Below are 20,071 nucleotides of genomic sequence, written 5' to 3' on the forward strand. Positions count from 1 at the left end.
CAAAGACAGTGAGTTTTTCCTCCAGCTGTAAAGAATAATAGAACCATCCGTCACTAGCTGTTGTGTTTCAGGTGTATACGTGTGCCATCGCCAGAGGACACAAACACATTTGGAAAAGTACTGGGCTGTAACAATTACTTGTAGATGTGAGGCCCATCCAGTCCCCCTGCACAGATATAGACCAAAATGACAAATAGACCACAGGATGGGAAATGTAATTTTTTGCCATCAGTGAAGCACACTCTCTCCATTCAGCTGCAGTTTATCTAAAGGACAACTCTGCAGGAGCCTGAGATGGTTCATGTGGCTTTGACAGAGACAGAAATGTACAGTACTTTGGCCCAAGACCATTAAAAGACTTGTACACAAGTAGGGCTGTTCCAAAGTCTATTCTCTGAGCGACAGGAAGCCAGTGCAGAGACCTGAGCACTGGACTAATATGGTTGTATTTCCTGGTTCTAGTCTTGCATTCTGGGTGTACTGCAGCTGTTTTAGAGCTTGTTTAGAGAGCCCAATAAAAAGGCTGTTACAGTAGTCCAATGTGCTGGAGACAAAGGCATGGGTTAGTCTCTCTAAAGCTGGTTTACACACTATTCCCTTGATTTTGGCAATGTATTTTATGTGGTAAAAAGCTATTGATGTTATTGATTTAATGTATTTAGTTGCAGTGGAAGCCGACAAACAGAGAGTGTGTGATGCTGCCTGAGTTAGCCAAATTTAATAGTGTGTTTCTTGTCTGCATTGCTTCCATTAGTGTATGTGAATGTTCGATTTTTTTGTGTCCAATCAGATTTCAGCTTTTATGTGTGTGTTGCCCTATCAATGGAATTTGCCCAGGGCCTTCAGAATCAGATGTGCTGGCCCCTCTCACATACATATTATTAATTTTTATTTCTATTTATTTATTTATTTATTTATTTTAAATCTAATTAGACTTCAGATTTGCCTCTCAGGGCCTGCTTGTCAACCTATGTTGACATCAGCACTTATTGGTCGATCGGAGCAAACTATGCAAAGTAACGCCCACAATGGCAGACTGAAGGAGAGAAATAGGCATCTCTGGTGGGTAGATATATTTTATTGAAAAGTTTTAGGTTTTGTCATGTTATTAGATAGATATTGATTCAGAACTGCACTATATGTAGTGTAGAGGTTTGGAGTTGTCGTAACTTTATTAGTTAGTTGCTAATGCTCAAAGTTGCTAGCAGAAGGTAAAGTCAGGTGTACCGGTGACAATGTATTGGGAAATAAAGGGTTAAATGGGTGTCTTTCTTCATTAATAACGGTACTGTGGCGACCATAACTCCGCTTCATAACACACCTCATAAGAGATCCATGTTGACAATTTAGCGACTTGAGCGCTATATTTAGTTAGTAAGGGTGCGCATTGACGGTGAATGACAGAACACGCTTATTGTATCATGCATGTATCCAGTAATTAAATGTAAGCGATCAACAAAGGCGAAGTATTCGCTGTGCGAGTGAGCAGAAGCGCAGCTCCACCTCTGCCGTGCAATGCAGGTCTGAAATCTTCATAAAGTCTCCACAATACAGAGACAAGAAGACATAACAATTGGACACACTCCTCCCTCGCCTAGCAACACCTGACCTTTCTGGCAAAACAAACAAGTATATCCAAAGTGTGGCACAAGGGCCATCCTGTGGACCGTGGCTAATTTCAGAAATAAAATAAACAAAAAAACCCAACAAAAGTGGAAAAATAGAGCAAAAATGTCACTAGAAAAAGTTGATACTAATAACTAATAAAAACACATATTTTTTTTTTATTATCTGGATAACTGTTTTGTTTTAGCCTTTTGAAAAAACTATAAATATCAAAGGGATTCCCCTGGATAGTCCTGATGTAAATGGACAAAGTCAAGTAACCATTAATGCTGCACTTCAGCCAATAAGGAACTTATATACTGTATACCATCTGGCAGTTATGTGTAATGTAAGAGTTTGTTGTTTTTAAGTGGCTGATCGGCGTAGTGAGTAACGATGTCATTACCTGACACAAGGAACTGTAGTTTGGAGATTTGGAAATATATGATCATTATTGTCATTATTTTTTTAACGATACTGGCCCTCACAGTGTCTGCCAAGAAAAAATCTGTCTGGTCAAGTCCCCACTGAAGGCCCAGGTACCAAATGCATGGCCTGCCACTGGCTTTCCAATATTTTACCTCAGAAATCTTTCTGCAACCTTTTACAGGTCTCTCCTCATGAGTATACTGTAGCTAACAGCAAAACGGACATTTTTGCACTAATTGAGTAAGTCATGAAATCTGTAGGTTTCTGCACAATTTATGCTGGTGGATTTGATTTGACAAATAAAACCATTACCTTTACATCACGATACAGGTTTATTCACACAAAATGAACCAATTTCAATTTCGATTCAGTTCTCAAGCAGCGTAAAGTTTTGAATGGCCGCCACAGGGGCGCTGTAGTCGCGTCGTTCCTCCGGCAACGTTGGTCAGAAGAAAAAAAAAAAAAAAGAAGAGGGCCCCAAAACCTTACTCTTTGTGCTTGGTCATCGTGTGTGATTTTTTTCCTGTGGAGATGTGTAAAAGATTTCGTTTATGTTTCACCACTAACCTCGATGACCTTAAGCATCAAATAATCCAACAGCGATCAACCCGTGGATTGTGATATGCTGGTACTCGTCTGGAAGGAATTCTCTTATCGCATTGATGTTTCCCATGCCGCAGGTGGTGGCCACATTGAACACTTGTAAGACAGGAAATAAAACTTGATTTTAAGTAGAATACTTGTAAATTGGTTGTTTTCTGTTGCTTTTCCTTAATAAAATATTGTGTAATGAAATGAGTTCATTCTTTTTGAATAACACTGTATAATATGAATTGCCATTATCTGTTAAAAATCGAATAAAATAATAATAAAACCTCTAATAAATTGTTTTTGAGGAAACACAGTATTTCTTATTGGTGAATGATTGTAGCTGTAATGTAATGTAATGACTCTCTATTACATCGATTGCAAGCTACCGGTTGATCGCCAAGGTAGACTGGGTCAATCGCATAAACGTCACTTTGTAGATTTCATATGACATCAGTTCCATCCCTTCTCACATACTCACTATAATTTTTTTTTAATTTATTTTTTTTTTAAATCAAGTTAGACTTCAAAAGCAAAACTACGCAAAGTTACGCCCACAATGGCAGACTGAAAAAGAGAAATAGACATATCTGGTGGGTACACACGGAGATGCAACTTTTATCTTTATGATTCTGATTACAGATAAACTAACTCAGCGGTAAGATGGCTATAACAAAAGTTATCTGTTCTCTTGTAGCGGCTAGTTATGTAGAAAAAAAGTGAATAGTTTGATGGCATTGCTTCGCATCCTGAACTCCACTATAGAAATGGGTGTTTTCTACACTTGTGTTTCTTAAAGAAACTATCATTTCATGATTAAATGTGCCACATAAATGTGCACACACATTAAATGTGTGAAAATGTGGCCATTGCTGAAAACTTTTGAATATGTTGCCCCGACTTCGGCTGCATTGTCTTTTGCATAATTATTGGAATTTCTAGTATATCGGGAATGTTTGATGGGAAATGCTAACTGGATGTTATACATTAACTGTGTGTGCTAATGAACGCTACGTAGCTATTTTGACTGACATACAGTATTAACGGTACTTTTGTTTTATGTGTAATTAGGAATTAGGAATATGTGTAATTAGGAATTATGTGTAATTATCTTTATTGCCATATTGAATCCAATTGTGAATTATTGAATGATATCAACTACATTTATTACCTGTAAACTGTAAAAATGTAAATGTGAAATACTATCATGAGTATTTAGTATAGTAGTTTCAAAGTTTTTTTTTAAGTTTTTATAGATATGTTATATGTTTTAAAGTAAGACGTAAATCATTTTGACTTGTAACTTGCATGAAGAAAAAGTGTGTATACCTCTGTTATACATGTATAATGTACATAAATACTCATATTCATAAATATAGTAAATATATATATTTTCTATATGTATAGTAGTTCATTTTAAAAGTACGCTCACAGGCTGAAAAAGTGTGAGCACCCCTGCTCTATACAGACCCATATAAATACATACCGGTAATACAGCACAACATACTTACCGGTAGTTAGCAAATGTTTGTCTGTATGAGTTAGTGACCCTTGACCCTCCTCTTAGTTTTGTGTAGGGGAACCATTTTCATCAACATTTGGGGTTATTGCTAAATATGCTAAAATGTAGGTCTGTGTTTGCAGGCTGAGCAACACCAAGAAGCAGGCGGTGCACACAGTGATGGGAATCTGGATGGTCTCCTTCATCCTGTCCACGCTTCCAGCTGTGGGCTGGCACAACACTATTGACCGCTTCTACACCTCTGACTGTCGATTCATTGTGACAGAGATCGGCCTGGGGTTTGGGGTTTGCTTCCTGCTCTTGATTGGTGGTAGCGTGACTATGGGTGTGATCTGCATCGGCATTGCTCTCTTCCAGACATTCTCCATTCAGGCAGGCCACAAAGCAGATAAGAACAAGTTCAATGTCCCCACCATTGTGGTGGAGGATGCGCAGGGCAAGCGTAGATCCTCCATTGATGGGTCAGAACCTCTTAAGACATCCTTGCAGATCACTTACCTGATCAGTGGCATTGTCTTCATCTATGACTTCCTGACTGGCTTCCCCATACTGGTGAGTTCACATCTTAACCATGACAGTAATCTGTATCATCAAGTCCCACATATATTGCTGTGTGTACAGTTCATAACAAAGACGACAGTTTGGAATATACAGTGGAACGTCAAACTTGACCATAAAACAACGCATCAAATCCCATGGAAAATAATGTAAAGTGAATTCATATATTCTAGTCACTATGTTAAAACCTTTATTAACTGTACAGGCAGGTTTTTTCTTACATTCTGAACCGGCATACAAGTTTTTAAAAAGTTAACCGCTCTATAATAGACTACATTAATGTCAAAGTATATAATAGCAAGGTAACACGTAGTTACAGAGTAACTTTTTATAGGACTGGTTGAATTTAATAAGTATTTGTCTGCGTATAAAAGCCGAACAAATCGCTAAACACTCTTTCAGAGTTAATCCTTCACATGCTCACTAAGTCTTATAAGAATTGCTGTTTTGCACACATGATAAAGGCTGAAATTTCAGGCGTCGTTGGACTTTTGAGGCATATCAGGCATCATACCTAGTAATAACAAGCACCATGAACATTCATAAACACATTTGTATCTCTTCATTACTCGTCTTTTGGGGTTTTGAGAGTTAATCGTGTATAGACTAGCATGGCATGACATGAAACAGGCCTTCTGGAGATAAACATTCAGCACACTTAGGGTGCTGTGTAACCATGCTATGCTGCTTTATTATTTACATCAACCTAAATGTTCCTCCTCCTCCACATCTGAAAGTAGGCCAGGCGCAGTGATTATAGATGATATGTGCATTTTTCCATAAAGTCATATTATAGTGAGTGTGGGAGCCTACTGAAAGAATCATGCAATGCTATTACAAGGGTCATCTCCCCTCTGTTCTCTTTAATAACAACAGCGTCACTTACCTCAAGAATCCTTCAAGATCATGTGTGAATGAAGCTCGCCATTTGGTTTGCAAATTCAAGCCTCGGGGCCTCATTCATTTTTTACAAGTCAATTCATTGTGTTTCCAGGCCGAATTCAAAGCTCCTAGAGAGCTTAAGGCTGCTTAGACATAAGCCAGCAACCAGCAAACCTCCATACAGAGAATGCTCTTGTAGGTGTTTCAATCATTTGCATTAAAACTCAGTATTGTTAAATTGTGTAAGACGCAGCTCTTATGTCTGTGTATCTTTACACCATGCATTACCTTATGGGTGCAGCCATCTGTTTAAAGTCATTTGTACCCCAAACAGTTAAACAGACATGGCTGCACTAATGTTCACATACAAAATAAGTCATACTTCTTGCACTTGAATCATGTTAAACAAGAGATAAAATAACATGTGTGTTATAATAGTTGAATTTCAAAAAGTGTCCCTGAAGAATTGTATTGTCACACTTTGCAGGCTTTGGCTTTTATTGCGAGCTTTAATTATTCCCTCAAGTCATGCTTCTCGTTACGGGCACTGCAGTCGTATGCCAATGACGGCACTCTGGGAGCTGAGCGTTAACAATTAGTTCTCCAAATAGCCAAACTTTCCTATTCGTTCGCTCTGTGAATCAACAGAATAAATGTGAGGTGCTTAACAGTATTAAAAGCACACAAAAAAACTGATTTTTATTTATTTTCTATCATATTTTGTTTAATTTTGTTTGGTATTGCTTTTTGAAATGTGTTGATTTTTATTGTAGCTATACAAATGAAAAATAATAACACATAAATATCTACGAATGAATTCATAAAAATAAAATTTGTTGTTTAGATTTATTTCGATTTTTTTCCATTTAATCATAAAAAAATTGATATAGAATATGTGGGAATTTGGAAATAAGCAAGAGTGTTTCCCAAAGGACTGCAATCTAGTTGTGGTGTGCTTGGGTTGAAGGGTGGAGGGGTATTTGCCTAATTGGCCATGACGCATTTGCAGAAAGTGGGTTTGAAACATTAAAAGCAAAACAAATGGGTTTAGAACTGCAAATTAAATATCTTCTGTCGCTTCTTTTTGTCTTTTTTTTTTCAATTCTCTGGCAGACCAGGTGCGTTATAAGCATGTACAGTATGTTCATAGCATAGGTGAAAAGCTAGTGCCAAATCTCTTTGTGGCGGTCCAAATGTATTTGTGAAATAATAAATATATAGGAAACACTGAGCATTTTAATGTGCTGCAAATTTTGTACATGCACCGTCCACAACATGAGAGGTGTCCTAGCTGGTCACAGCAATGACAGAAATGCTATTCTCCTATAGTGTTCCATCTTAGTGATTTTGAAGCTGTTTATGTTACATTTACGGAAAAATACTGCTTTGAAGAAAGCATGTACAGTATGTGGAATATACTGTACATGTGTGGCAGGTCCAGACAATGAACACACTCCCATTATTAAAACATTGCTGCTTCATGCAAAGATGATGATGAACTCACAGGCCTGTAGGCACCACATCTGCTATTTAGCATTCAGAAAGATTCAGGACACTGGCAAACGCTTTTATAACTTACTGTTACTGCATGTATTACAAAATTGGTTTGAGGATATTTGTGCTATTACGTCTGTACTTCATCGTATGTTTATGTTCCAGACAGAGGGGAATAGCCATAGTGATGAAAGGCCGACTATATTATATCACTGTTCAGTGACAGAAACAACTGAAGGCCTCTCATGGTCTAATATAATGAGCTATTTAAATGCATGGGAAGCAGAAACACACAAATGAATGTGAATGGATGGATGCTCATTTACATCAGTGTGATGATTCATGTACAAATACTCAAGAACAGCTTTGATTGATAAAATTGTACTTTTACAGTTGAAAGATCCCCGAAAATGCCAAAAGAAACATTTATAAGTATATATTTAATTATGTGCACATACAAGTATTTTTGCTAGTTTTAATATACCGTAATTTCCGGTGTATAAGAGACGCACCCGTGTTTAAGCTGCACTCACTAAATTTAGAGAGCAAAGCAGTTTTGTACATATGTAAGACGCACATGTCCATAAAACGGCATATTGTGGCACGCACAAGTCTGTGAGGACCGGGTAGCTCTTTATTTGACAGGAAACAGTCATGAGCTATGAAAAAACTCGAAAACACGATGAACTTGTCAACCCATTGGAAATTGCAGGTCATTACTCAATATAACTCACGGTGTCATCTTACAAAGAACGCTAAAATCATCACACAGCAACTTAACACTCAAAAGGTATCTAAGAAATATACCATGCAAGTACCAATACAAGTTAAATTTTTTTACTATTTTGACTTTTTCCCATAATGTATTTCATCCCAGCAAAGCATTTCATTGGCTATGGCTCCTGGTCGCTGATGATCTGCCTCTGTCGAGACAGTACTCTGTCTCCCTCTGGTGGAGGCCATAACCAATAAAATGCTTTGCTGTGACGAAATGCATTATGTGGAAAAGTTAAAATAGTTGTTTTTATTATTTTAAACTCCTATTAGTAATTGTGTTGTATATTGCTTAGCTACCCTTTGAGTGTTAAGTTGCTGTGTGATGAGTTTAGCAATCTTTGCAAAATGATATCATGAGTCAGACTGTTATAGTGAGTAATGACCTCCTGCGATTTCTAATGGGTTGAAAAGCTAGTCGTGAGTTCACATACAGCTTATGATTGGCTCCTCCCAATAAAGAGCCACCGTTTCCTCACTGACTTGTGAGAGCGGTACAGGATTTAAACCAGTAGTCACCAGGACCAAAAAAATATATTTAAATTATATATATACAGTGTTCCTTTGTTTAACGTGGGGGTTAAGTTCCAAAAAAATACCAGTGTTAAGTGAAATTGTTTTTGTTTTTTATCTATGTTTTTTCATTCATTATATATATTTTTTGTTTACAGGATATGTTTTTTCATTTATTACATATGATTTTTTTGTTTACAGTGCATGTTTGAAAGCGCGGGTCATGCCTTGGTCCATGGGCTGAATCAGCGATGTAGTGTTTCCATAATAAGCCTGTCTCATACTCCATATTAAAAACTTGTTCAGGCTTATATCCCCCTTCCTCGATGATGGCTTTAAATGTGTTCATGTATGCCTCTGCCGCGGCATCCGCAGAGGCGTTCTCTCCGTGGTCTTGCTGCGGACAGTTAAAGCCCTTTTTGCATCCTTGTTAAAATGTATTGCTGCTGTCGTCCTTATGTTATTTTCCTCCTTCTTTATGGTATGAAGATTCATTTATTCCATAATGGCGCCCTACAGCTTCCAACTTTTTGTGCAATGGTTAGCATCTTCCTCTGCCTTTTGGGTGCATCTGCAGGTGCCTTTGTCGGTGTGTGTGAGTGTTGAGTCGACATTCTGAGTTTTGTCGGGGAGAAAACTTGCAAACATGCAGCACTAAAGAGCCACACTGCTCATGATCGAACAATTATGTAAATTAGGCAAGCTAGTAGTATTTGTGAAGTAAAGGAGATGTCACGAGATTAGAACATAGCCATAAATTAGCCGCACCGCTGTATAAGATGCAGGGCAATGTTCCCTCTAAGCTGCGAGCAATCGTGCACTGCTCTCGCCTTCTCTGCGCACCGCAAATCTGCTCACAAAACACATTCCAACCTGAACTGCAAATGAAATGAACACATAACAATTTATTTTGTACCGTTTTGCAATGCACCTCAGTGAGTGACAGGCAACATCCATCCTTCCATCCATTTTCTATACAGCTTCTCCTCATTAGGGTCGCGGGGGCATGCCGGAGCCAGCCCAGTTGACTTCGGGCGACAGGCGGGGTACACCCTGGACTGGTCGCCAGCCAATCGCAGGGCACATATAGACAAACAACCATTCACACTCACATTCATACCTATGGACAATTTAGAGTCACCAATTAACCTTACATGCATGTTTTTGGAATGTGGGAGGAAACCGGAGTACTCTGAGAAAATCCACGCACACACGGGGAGATCATGCAAACTCCACACAGAAATGCCCAAGGGACAGGTCTTCCCTAAATTCTAATCTCGTGACATCTCTTTTACTTCAGAACTACTGCTAATTGTTTAAATACTGTGCTGCTCGCGAATCAGTGAGGAAACGATATGACAGGATCCAATCAGTGCACCCACGACGAGCTTGTCAAACCTTTGGAAATCGCAGGTCATTATGTACACTGTAAGAGTATAACAATATAACAGTCTGACTCACGGTGTCATCTTACTGTCATCATCAATATTTCAAATAAATTAATATCAAAAGATGTGTGCAGGAGTAGGGGGTACATGGCTTCAGGTCTAATGTCTGAAGGGGTACACCACTGTAAAGGTTTGGGAGCCACTGCTCTACATTAAGTAGGATTTTGAAAATAAAATACAAATACAAGTAAAACAATCTAGAATAAATACATAATATTCATTAATCACCTGGATTTTTAAAAAATTATTTTGTATTTTTGCCCATGAGCAAAACTTTGTGAGTAGTTGGCACAAGTCAAAATCAAAATCTTAAGACCAGTTGAAAAATTGCTAGAATTGCTAGAATTTGCATTTTGCACATTTGGATTTTAATGAGGTTTTTTTTTTGGTTTGTTTTGTTTAAATTACAAATTCCAAATGTTTTTTCTCACTCTCCCTTCTTGCTTTTGCATATTGTAGCGCTACTTAAAACCTCATTAAGATCCAAATGTGCAAAATGCAAATTCCAGCAATTTTTCAACTGGTCTAGGAGTTTATTCAATGCTGTTATTAATAACAAAAACATCAGTGATATGATGCCACTGACAAGCATCACAGTTATATTGAAACTCTAATAAAGAACACTAACTACTCATGCCATAAACTTGTATGTTTCATTGACCAAATCTATAAATACAAATTATCAAGATGTATCATTTGAATTAGTCCCTTGATTTGATTGTGCACCAAACATATATAAATATAACAGTTGTATTTTAATTTAATCCTCAAGTAGTCAAGTTTGTTTTAATCCTATCCTGCGCAGGTGGTAAGCTTTGCCAGTCTGAAGTTCGACCGCTCGTACAACTGGATGGTTCTGTGTGTGCTCTGGTGCTCCATTGTCCAGTCCATCCTGCTGCCCATGTTCCTGTGGGCCTGTGACCGCTATCGGGCCGACATCCGCATGGTGTGGGACAAGTGTGTGGCCATCATGTCCAATGACGAGGTGGACGAGGGTAAGCCCCACCACAATCTGGCATCCCTCCCTCTCCCTTTGCCCAGTCTCCACTTTACCTCCCTCCTTCCTGACCTGATGACATCAATGTGGCGTATGAGTCCTATTCCTAAAGACAGACCAGCATTGCTTTTAAAGCATAATTCTGTCATAAGAATCTCAGTGAAAAATGTCTTATAAAGTTTTCTTTCTTTTCCCTTGGTGGTGTTGCACCTAAGGGAATTAATGGTAGTATTGTAGAAAGGGAAATGGAGGTGCGTACCAAACTAATGTTTCATTATTAGGCCACATTATTGCACAGCAATTGAAACTTGCCATGAATCACAAAACATGTCTTCGTGAATTATAACAGTCAGACTTCTATTAAACATCCTGAAAGAGGCTGAGAGAAGGTGCATTGCTGCATGACAACCCAGTCAAATCACTGCAAATGGCTGATGATGCAGCTGAAGTATTCTAAATAGAATAATATGTTTTAATTATTTATACATGAAATCCGTGATCAAATCCAGTCATGTGACCTGTCTGTGTGAACAGGATACACTGCTATGTGCTACTAGAAAGTGCTGCTTCTCCATGTTATGGTTGCAAAAAAAGAGTGAGCGATTGCTGTACAAAGGCCATATTTATCTTGCAGCACTTTATGCACTCCATTGCGTTTAATCTTGGCCATCTTGCCCCCAAAACGAGAGGACGATAAAATAAATGGTCCCATTTATTTGCAAGAATCAGAACCAAAGCGTAAAAGCACTTTTATGTCATCGTAATGGTCATATTAGCCTCTAGTCACAAAGCAAGGCTTTGTTTTTCTTGAGACAACACTGAAGCCTTAGGCCTCTACTGTATGTTCATTTTATTTTAAGTGATTTATATGTCTCATACTCAGAAACATTTCACCAAAAAGATTAATTCATGAAAGGCATGGTTATGTCACATGATAATAATACAACTGGATTGGGTAAACACGCAAACTAATGACTAATACTAATGAGTGTTAATATTCCTATTTTTTGTCTGATGGTTAACTGGATGTTAACTCCCTGCTCTCCTTCCTGTGTCTAACCTTCTAAACCTGTGGAGTCCCCTGGTGTCCTCCATGTTAAGTACATGTACACTTTAGGCCCACTGAACAAATTCAACAACAACAACACAGGGCAGCCAATATTTTGTGTGATAATTAACACCTCCAGTTCTCTGCTTTCTTTTTCCAGAGGGCTTGCCATGTATAACTCATCACTGTTGTATGTATAAAAACAGTTTTTTCTTTTCTTTTTTCAAACTAAACTGCTGACTTGCATGACCACCTTGCCTGTGCAAAAAGCTGCTGTCATCTTTCATTCCTTTTGGCACAGTTTACCCTCAAATGCAGCATTTTACAGCCAAGCTCAACACATCGACAAATCAACATGAGCGCTCTAATTGGGAATGAGAGTGGGTGTTTTTAAACACATTTCAGCACATTTTTTTTACATTATTTTGTTGGTTTGTGCATTGAAAAAGCATTAAAAGAGAAACTAATTGTGACCCGAAGTTCGGCTCGCAGGACAAAGTTGAAAAAAATAACAATCAAAGCCAAGTCAGACAACAATTGAACCTGTCTCTTTTATCTATTCGTCTGTCTGTCTGTCTGTCTTGTGAGTCCGTGGCTATCTAACCCTGACGCTCGTGCTTTTCTGCACTTTGCAGAAAACAGCCAAGATGGAGGAATTCATGTCGACTTAATATATGACAGACCATATGACTATAGCTCGTCGCCTGAAATCGTGGCGGTAGACCGTAATGCCAAGTATGAGTTCTCAACCTTAGAAAGGGGGGTCCCGCAAGGGTATCCAGTGAGGGAACAGCAGGAAGATAAAATGCAGTATTTGCAGGTATATTCTTTTATTGATTTTCTTCATTTCTTTTGACTTGATCATATGACCTATGTCTGAATGACACTTCATTGCTATAATGTGCATGGGCTATCAGATATGTATTTGTTGTGTCTAATTGCTTTGTTATAGGAATCCAAAATGTATTCTGGCTGGATAATATTTGGTTAAAAAAGGCTTTAGACTAGTTTAGCATACAGTTAGGTCCTGACAGTGAGAGGGTTTTGCCTTTATAAAGATCTACAATGGATTTAAACATAAAAAAACAAATGTGCTGACTTTTAGCTTTCATTTAAGAGGTTTCTCAAAAATATGACATTTACTGTTTAGGAATTACAGTCATTGTATGCATTGTACCTCCAATTTCAATTTCTGTCACTGTCCAAATATTTCTGGACCTAACAGGACCTTCAAGAAACTGACTTTAGGATTGTTTTGTGAGAGGGTGAGAGTTCAGTAAATGGCTTACCTTCTGCATTTCAGGGATTCGTCAGGATTTGAAGGAAGCTTATATCATCTTCTCATCTACTAAAAGTTTTCATTGGATCCATCCCAGTCAGAATCAATGCTTCTTTTCAGACTGCAGTAACATCATGTTGTTCTGACATGCAGCCTTCTAGGGCAGCTCGATAAAAACTCAATATAAATTTTGGCCAACTTCTACCTGTTGCCTCAAAATACTTGATGAGCCTGTCCTGGAAGACTGTGTTGAACTTTTTACAATGCATCTTGACACCGTGTAATCCAGCCTGCAGTCCAGGCAATGAGTAATTTACCTAAAAACATCCAAACAAATTCTATATATACCACTCTATTGAAACAGAGATCTATACAGTAGCTGTCACGTCATCCATACTCCATCCCCCTTTTCATGCCATGGCTGAGTTGTTCCTAATACTTCTGAGGTTGCATGACAAACACCGCAGCATTGCGTCATTATTAAATTGTCACCTCATGAAAGAACATACCATCTGTTTGGCTTCGTAAAACATGTATATGGCTTTTCATTGACAGAATAAAGTCTCTGTGGCTTTATTGTATGCTCCCCCGCTATGTCTGCCGTGCATCTCACTTCACTCTCATGCTTTTGCTGCTCTCTGCTGTTCGTCCCCTCACACTGCTACTGTATCATCTGCTGTCTCATCACTCTCTGAATTTTACCAAAAGCCACTACAAGGGGGCAGGCTGACATAAGCCTTGTGAATATGACGTCAGCTTGACAAAAGGCCCCGCCTCTCTTGCGTAGTTGTCAGGTCAGAATGGAATGTGAGTACAATATCTTAAAAATATAGAAACTAGAATACTTCCATGAATATTTACATGGATGGGCCACAACACTGGGTACACCTAAACAATCTAATGAGATCAAATACAATAGTTGTATCAAAATTCAGCCTTTACAGAGATAATAATTCTCTGTTTCGATTTTAAAATTCATTTACCGTATTTGCTTATTATTATTAGGCACTGAAATGGCTCAATGATTGGCAGCAACATTCATTTTCATACATTATTATTTTTCAACAAGATTAAAAAAATCATCTTCCCTCAATTTGAAGTAAAAATACAACATATTACCATTTTTTGCCACTTTAAACATGCCACTCTTCTAAAACTACTTCAGCCTGAAGTATACATAGCAATTCTATTTGGGTGATTTCAACCCCTTGATGTTGACATAATTCTAATGTTTTTAAAAGCAAAGCTAAGGTGAATATACACACTTTTTTTTTTACATACACACAAACAACAATAAAGACACTTGTAATTTTAGTAACAAGGCACACTTGCAGAAAACAGTAAAATGTGTACATTTAGCTGCATGTTTTGAATGGGAAAAAAAAGTGTGAGCTGGTGCACAAATATATGTCCCTAGGATCTTTCAAAGGTTAATTTAATAAAATGTGATTTATTATTAATAGTAGTAGTGGTAGTTGACACTTATGTAGATATTGGATACATTGGATCTCATTACATTGAGCAAGTGGTCATAATGTTGTGGTTTCTTCAAGTAAATTGAATGGTTATTCAGTTATCACCCTCTGCATGTCTACAAAATACAATATGTAAAATCATATTAAAAGTCTCTTTTCAACATTTACATAAACACAAGTACTAATAATTAGTGTTCCATAGACTGAGATTAAATGATTTCTATGTTTGAGTAAAAGGTTAGTGTTTGACAGAAAATTACAGTACTCTCTTCTATATATGCTTGCTTAATTTGCTTTATGAGTAATAAAAGTGTGTTTCAGTTTATGATAGACCAACATGCAGCGCCACAATGCCTTATTATTGTTATTGTGTGTTTATGTAGTAAGAGTAACAGCCACTTATGTGTGAGGCCTTCTGCTCTGTGTCTTGCATTCAGGTGCCCCCTACAAGAAGATACTCCCACGACGAAACCGACATGTGGACCAGCGACCGGATCCCCTCCTACCTTCACCGGTGGGGCTCCAGCGAAGACATGATAGTGAGTGGCCACTACAGCTCCACCTTGCCGCGCCACGAGAGGCGCAGGAACAGCCTGGTCTCCTACCCCGAGGAGAGCCACCATCACCGTCACCTTCACCGCAAGCGGCGGCGCTCTGAGGACACGCACTCCCTCAAGCACCTACCGCGTGTGGTTTGCGGAACCTACGAGGATGACCTGCGCTGTTTCAGCCGGGACGAGGTCATCAACTTTATCGACGAAACGCCGATGCCAAGCCCCAGGAAGAGCCCTCGGCGAGCATCCACCATCACCCTCATCCCCAGCGTGTACGAGCATCACACTGTCATCCTTCCTCACTTTGCACTCACTGACTTTGAACGTGAGCCTCAAGCACTTAGGCGCCTCTCTGAACACAAAAGCAAGAGCAGCAGTCGGAGCTCCTCACTTGAAGGTTCTCCTAAGGGAGACAGGCCTAACAGTGGGAGCCCCAGGGGGGCTTGTGGCTCGGGAAAGAGGTGTCGAGGTGATTCTTTGCAAGATGCAAAGGGTGAGGTGGGCTTGCCTGGGGGCACCCCACAGACTCATCGCTCTGCTTGTAGACCCAGGACAAGTGCAGCTGACTGGGCACAGCAGAAGCAGCTGAGCCTGGTTGAGAGTAAAGGAAGCACAAACAGTTTTGTAAGCACACCCTCTGCTTCATCTTCAGGATATATCACCTTCCACTCTGATTCTGTTGGCTCTGCCTCCTAAAAAACATGATTCCCTTACAATTGTGGAATGAACTTGAGGTTTTTATCATGGACTCAAGAGTTATTTGCCTTTTTCTACTTGTGGATCCACTGTTTAACCACACGTCAACGTATCGTTTGAAAAGGAGCTTTGGACATCTCTTAAGCTCAAAAGGTTGTACTCCATCTTTCACATCCTAGAACACTCACTGAGGACATGTTTTGTTCCAGCATCTTCACAAGTTAACTCTTTTGGAATTACATTCACTACCTTCTTTAAGCTGTTTGGTGTTGTTTCCTGTAATATGCTGATATACAGTACATTAAGGGATGGATTATTGTATAGAAACTTTTTTTTTCAGACCCATTCTTTCCTACTCATAAGCCTGGACATTCACATATGAGCCAATGGGTTTCTTTTTTCATTTTGATTATGATGTCAAAACAACTTATTCCTAACACATACTGAACATTTTTGTCAAAGTTAACTACAGAAGTGGTGGTCCCAAACTCTGTACAGTGGTTGTTTGAGGTATTGACATTAAACGTGGGGTCCCCTAATTTCTTATAAAAAAAAAAACTGAAGCCAGGTTTTAGATTGTCATGTACTTTATAAAAAGGGGTATTAGGTGTGCTTTTTGTTCGCTTAAACTTTCTCACTGTTCATCTAATATCTGTCTTTGCCCCAAAAGCACCAAGCCTGTTACAGACAGTCAGGTGAAGATCCCAAAATGCGGAGCCAGACACAGTTCAGGTCAAAAATACAGTCTTTAATGTAAGTGGAGCAGGAACCAAGTAACAACAGAAATACAAAAGTCCAGAGTCCAAAACTGAGGTAGAACGGTGCAACTAAGGAAGCTCAAGCACGACATAAGCCATCGAGGGAAAGGCAAGAACTCACTGGTGAGCAGGACGGCGTCATAAGGGGCAAGGAGGACGTGGAACAGGCTCTAAACACACAGCAGCCTTATAGGTCAAAAAGAATCGCAACAAACTGGAGCTTCCGAGCAGCATGCAGATCAGTAGTAACAAACCCACGTCCTCCTCCTGCTGCCAGGTGGCTTAAGAGCCCTTGATGGCAGAGTGGTTACAGGTTCGCCTCGTGGCGCCACCCACTCAGGGAATGAAGGAATCTAAAAGGAAGCACAACAGAGGTGAAAAGGTGATAACACTAAATGAAGCAGAACCACAAACAGACCTTTACAAAGCCAGTCCAAGCAGGAAATGCTGCTTGTTTCCGACATCTGATTTTTTTCAGTTGACCACCAACTTCATTAATTTATGTAGCCACAACAAAGTTATATACAGACCTGATCAAAATCTTAAGACCAGTTGAAAAATTGCTCGAATTTGCATTTTGCCCATTTGGATAAGCAGCGCTACAATATGCAAAAGCAAGGGGGAGTGAGACAATAAACTTTTGGAACTTGTAATTTAACCAAAAAAAAGAAATAGGTTGTTTGTCACCTGATCAAAAGTTTAAGACCACAGGCTATAAAAGCCAAAATCTGCTCAAAATGTTAATTTTCTGTCAGGCATTCACACTATCATGCCCTCCTGATGGCTAAAGCTAAGAAGCTTTCTCTTTTTGAACGTGGTCGGATTGTCGAGCTGCATAAGCAAGGCCTCTCGCAGCGTGCCATTGCTGCTAAGGTTGGGTGCAGTAAGACAGTCATTCTACATTTTTTTGAAAGATCCTGAGCATTATGGAACAAAAAAGTCAAGTGGTAGACCCAAAAAAATCACACCTGCGTTGAGCCGGAGGATCTGATTGGCTGTCCATCAAGACACAGGGCGGCCTTCCACCCACATTAAGGCCCTTACTGGTGCTGACTGCAGCACAATAACCATCAGACAGCATCTGCGGGAAAAGGGTTTAAAAAACAAAAAACGAATTCAAAGACCTCGTCTCCTTCAACACCACAAAACTGCCCATTTAGACTTTACCGGGGAGCATCAAACATGGGACATTGAAAGGTGGAAAAAGTTTTATTCTCTGATGACAAAAAATGTAACCTTGACGGTCCAGATGTCTTCCAACGTTACTGGCATGACAAGGAGATCCCACCTGAGATGTTTTCTACCCGGCATAATGGAGGGGGTCCATCATGATTTGGGTTGCTTTTTCATTCAGTGGAACACTGGAGCTTCAGGTGGTGCAGGGTCGTCAAACGGATACAGATGTTGCAGCGGGCATCCCTCATGACTGAGGGCCCTCGTCTGTGTGGTAACAGCTGGGTTTTTCAACAGGACAACGCTGCAGTTCACAATGCTCGCTTGACCAAGGACTTCTTCAGGGAGAATAACATCACTCTTTTGGACCATCTTGCATGTTCCCCTCATTTAAATCCCATAGAGAACATTTGGGGATGGATGGCAAGGGAAGTTTATAAAAATGGCCATCAGTTCCAGACAGTTGATGCCCTTTGTGAAGCCATCTTCACCACTTGGAGCAATGTTCCCACTAGCCTCCTGGAAACACTCGCATCAAGCAAGAACGGTGGAGCTACTCATTACTGAGTCCTACAGAGAACATTTTTTGTTCTGGTTTGGAGAGTTTTTTGTTATTTTTTTTTTAGCGATGGTCTTAAACTTTTGATCAGCTGATAAACAGCCAATTTCAGTTTAATTGTTGTTTTCAATAAATTACTTTTTCAAAATGCTTTTTGTCTCACTCCCCCTTCTTGCTTTTGGATATTGTAGCTCTACTTAAAACCTAATTAAGATCCAAATGTGCAAAATGTAAATAAGGCAATTATTCAACTGGTCTTAAGAGTTTGATCAGGAGTGTAATGTATACTTACAGCCTGACCAGATGTAGCATGGCTTCAATGGCTATTCCATTTGACGACAAAACAAAACACATTACATCGTGCATCCCTGTGCATTTGCCATTCAGGATTCACAGCCCTGCAAATTTGTAGATTTTTATTTAAAAAAAATATATATATATATATATATATATATTTCTCTGAAAATAGGCTATTTTCTCCCACAGAAAACACATCACATTCATCCTAAGTTGATAGTAATTTCTAAATATGTGATAATACAAGTAAAATGTACAGCATACATGCACCACTGTTAAAAAAAAAACATTTTTTTTACTTGTATGCTTCTGTATTTTTTATTTTTGTATATCATCAAGTGTTGAGATTTCGCATTTTGTTTGGCAGTCCTTGAATGCACCATAGTTGCTGTGAGAAGTGAAACTTATACATTATATAACTTGAACACAGCTACTCTGATTCCATCTGTTCATCAATCATCTTTGATGGTATACATTTTATTTTTGGTATAAATGGTATACATTTTGAATGCATTTAATAAGTGTGTGAGTCAAATTGAAGAGACTGGATTCTGGAGCTGAATCTAATAATTACAACAGTCCCTCTTATTGCAAATGTTGATCCAAAATTGGAGGAGAAAGTCAACCTCAAGCTAGCAGGAGGGTTTGGAGGGGATGGGAGCGATCCATGTGTCGAAAATAAATATTTTGATCAATTACTCGAGATTTTCGACATTCGCTGGTGGTCCTGGAATCTAACCCCACGAAAAGCGGGGATCTACTGTAAATGCGTTATTAAACTGTAATTTATGCAAACATAAATGAATATCTGGATATCTGAATATCTCTGAATATCTTTCATGACTAAATGAAATAATAATAATATTGTTCGTCATCTTCGTTAGGATCTTTTGTTGTCATTTATACAAAGTTGTCTTGATTGTCTCTCATATTAGTGCACCTTTCTCACATCACATTCCCCTACATTGACTTTAGGATTCTATTGTGTTGACAAGATGAAAGAATATATGATTTTGTAACATATTCAAAGATCTATGGTTCAAATATGACTGATGCTTAACTGTTATAAGTTCCTAGATGATTTGTTTCAATTATAAAAGGATGTGTCTGATTAAATTCACAAGCTCATGCATCAAGTCTGTGTGTTTTTTGTTTTTTGGTATTCCATCAGAAGCATGAGAACTCGGCCAGTTCAGTTAAAACTAACCTGTCTCACTAACTAACCTCCCTTTTGACACGTGGGTTGTACCATGTGTCAACAACCAACATACTTCAAAAGGTAGAGACTCCTGGTGTGGAAGTTAAAAAGATAAATACAAGATTGAGGGAGACACACAAAGGAGAATGTGTTCCTAAATATTTCTAAATATTCCTAAATATTCTAAAATGCCTTCTTGACCACATCACTGGCACCCCCCAAGG

General features: G+C 38.9%; 1 protein-coding gene across 3 annotated transcripts in view; it reads left to right on the top strand.

The window, feature by feature from the left end:
• Positions 1-19,794, top strand: part of LOC129186447 (probable G-protein coupled receptor 153) — a 49,212-nt gene extending 29,418 nt beyond the window's left edge. For all 3 annotated transcript variants that reach the window (XM_054784755.1, XM_054784750.1, XM_054784740.1), the window contains 4 exons: positions 4,267-4,696; positions 10,619-10,808; positions 12,494-12,678; positions 15,050-19,794. In XM_054784755.1, coding sequence (XP_054640730.1) covers positions 4,267-4,696; positions 10,619-10,808; positions 12,494-12,678; positions 15,050-15,862 — 1,618 coding nt within the window. In that variant the 3' untranslated portion in view covers positions 15,863-19,794. The remainder of the gene's footprint in view (positions 1-4,266; positions 4,697-10,618; positions 10,809-12,493; positions 12,679-15,049) is intronic.
• Positions 19,795-20,071: the final 277 nt, after the last annotated feature.

The sequence above is a fragment of the Dunckerocampus dactyliophorus genome, chromosome 1, assembly GCF_027744805.1.
Source record: "Dunckerocampus dactyliophorus isolate RoL2022-P2 chromosome 1, RoL_Ddac_1.1, whole genome shotgun sequence".
Lineage (NCBI taxonomy): Eukaryota > Metazoa > Chordata > Actinopteri > Syngnathiformes > Syngnathidae > Dunckerocampus > Dunckerocampus dactyliophorus.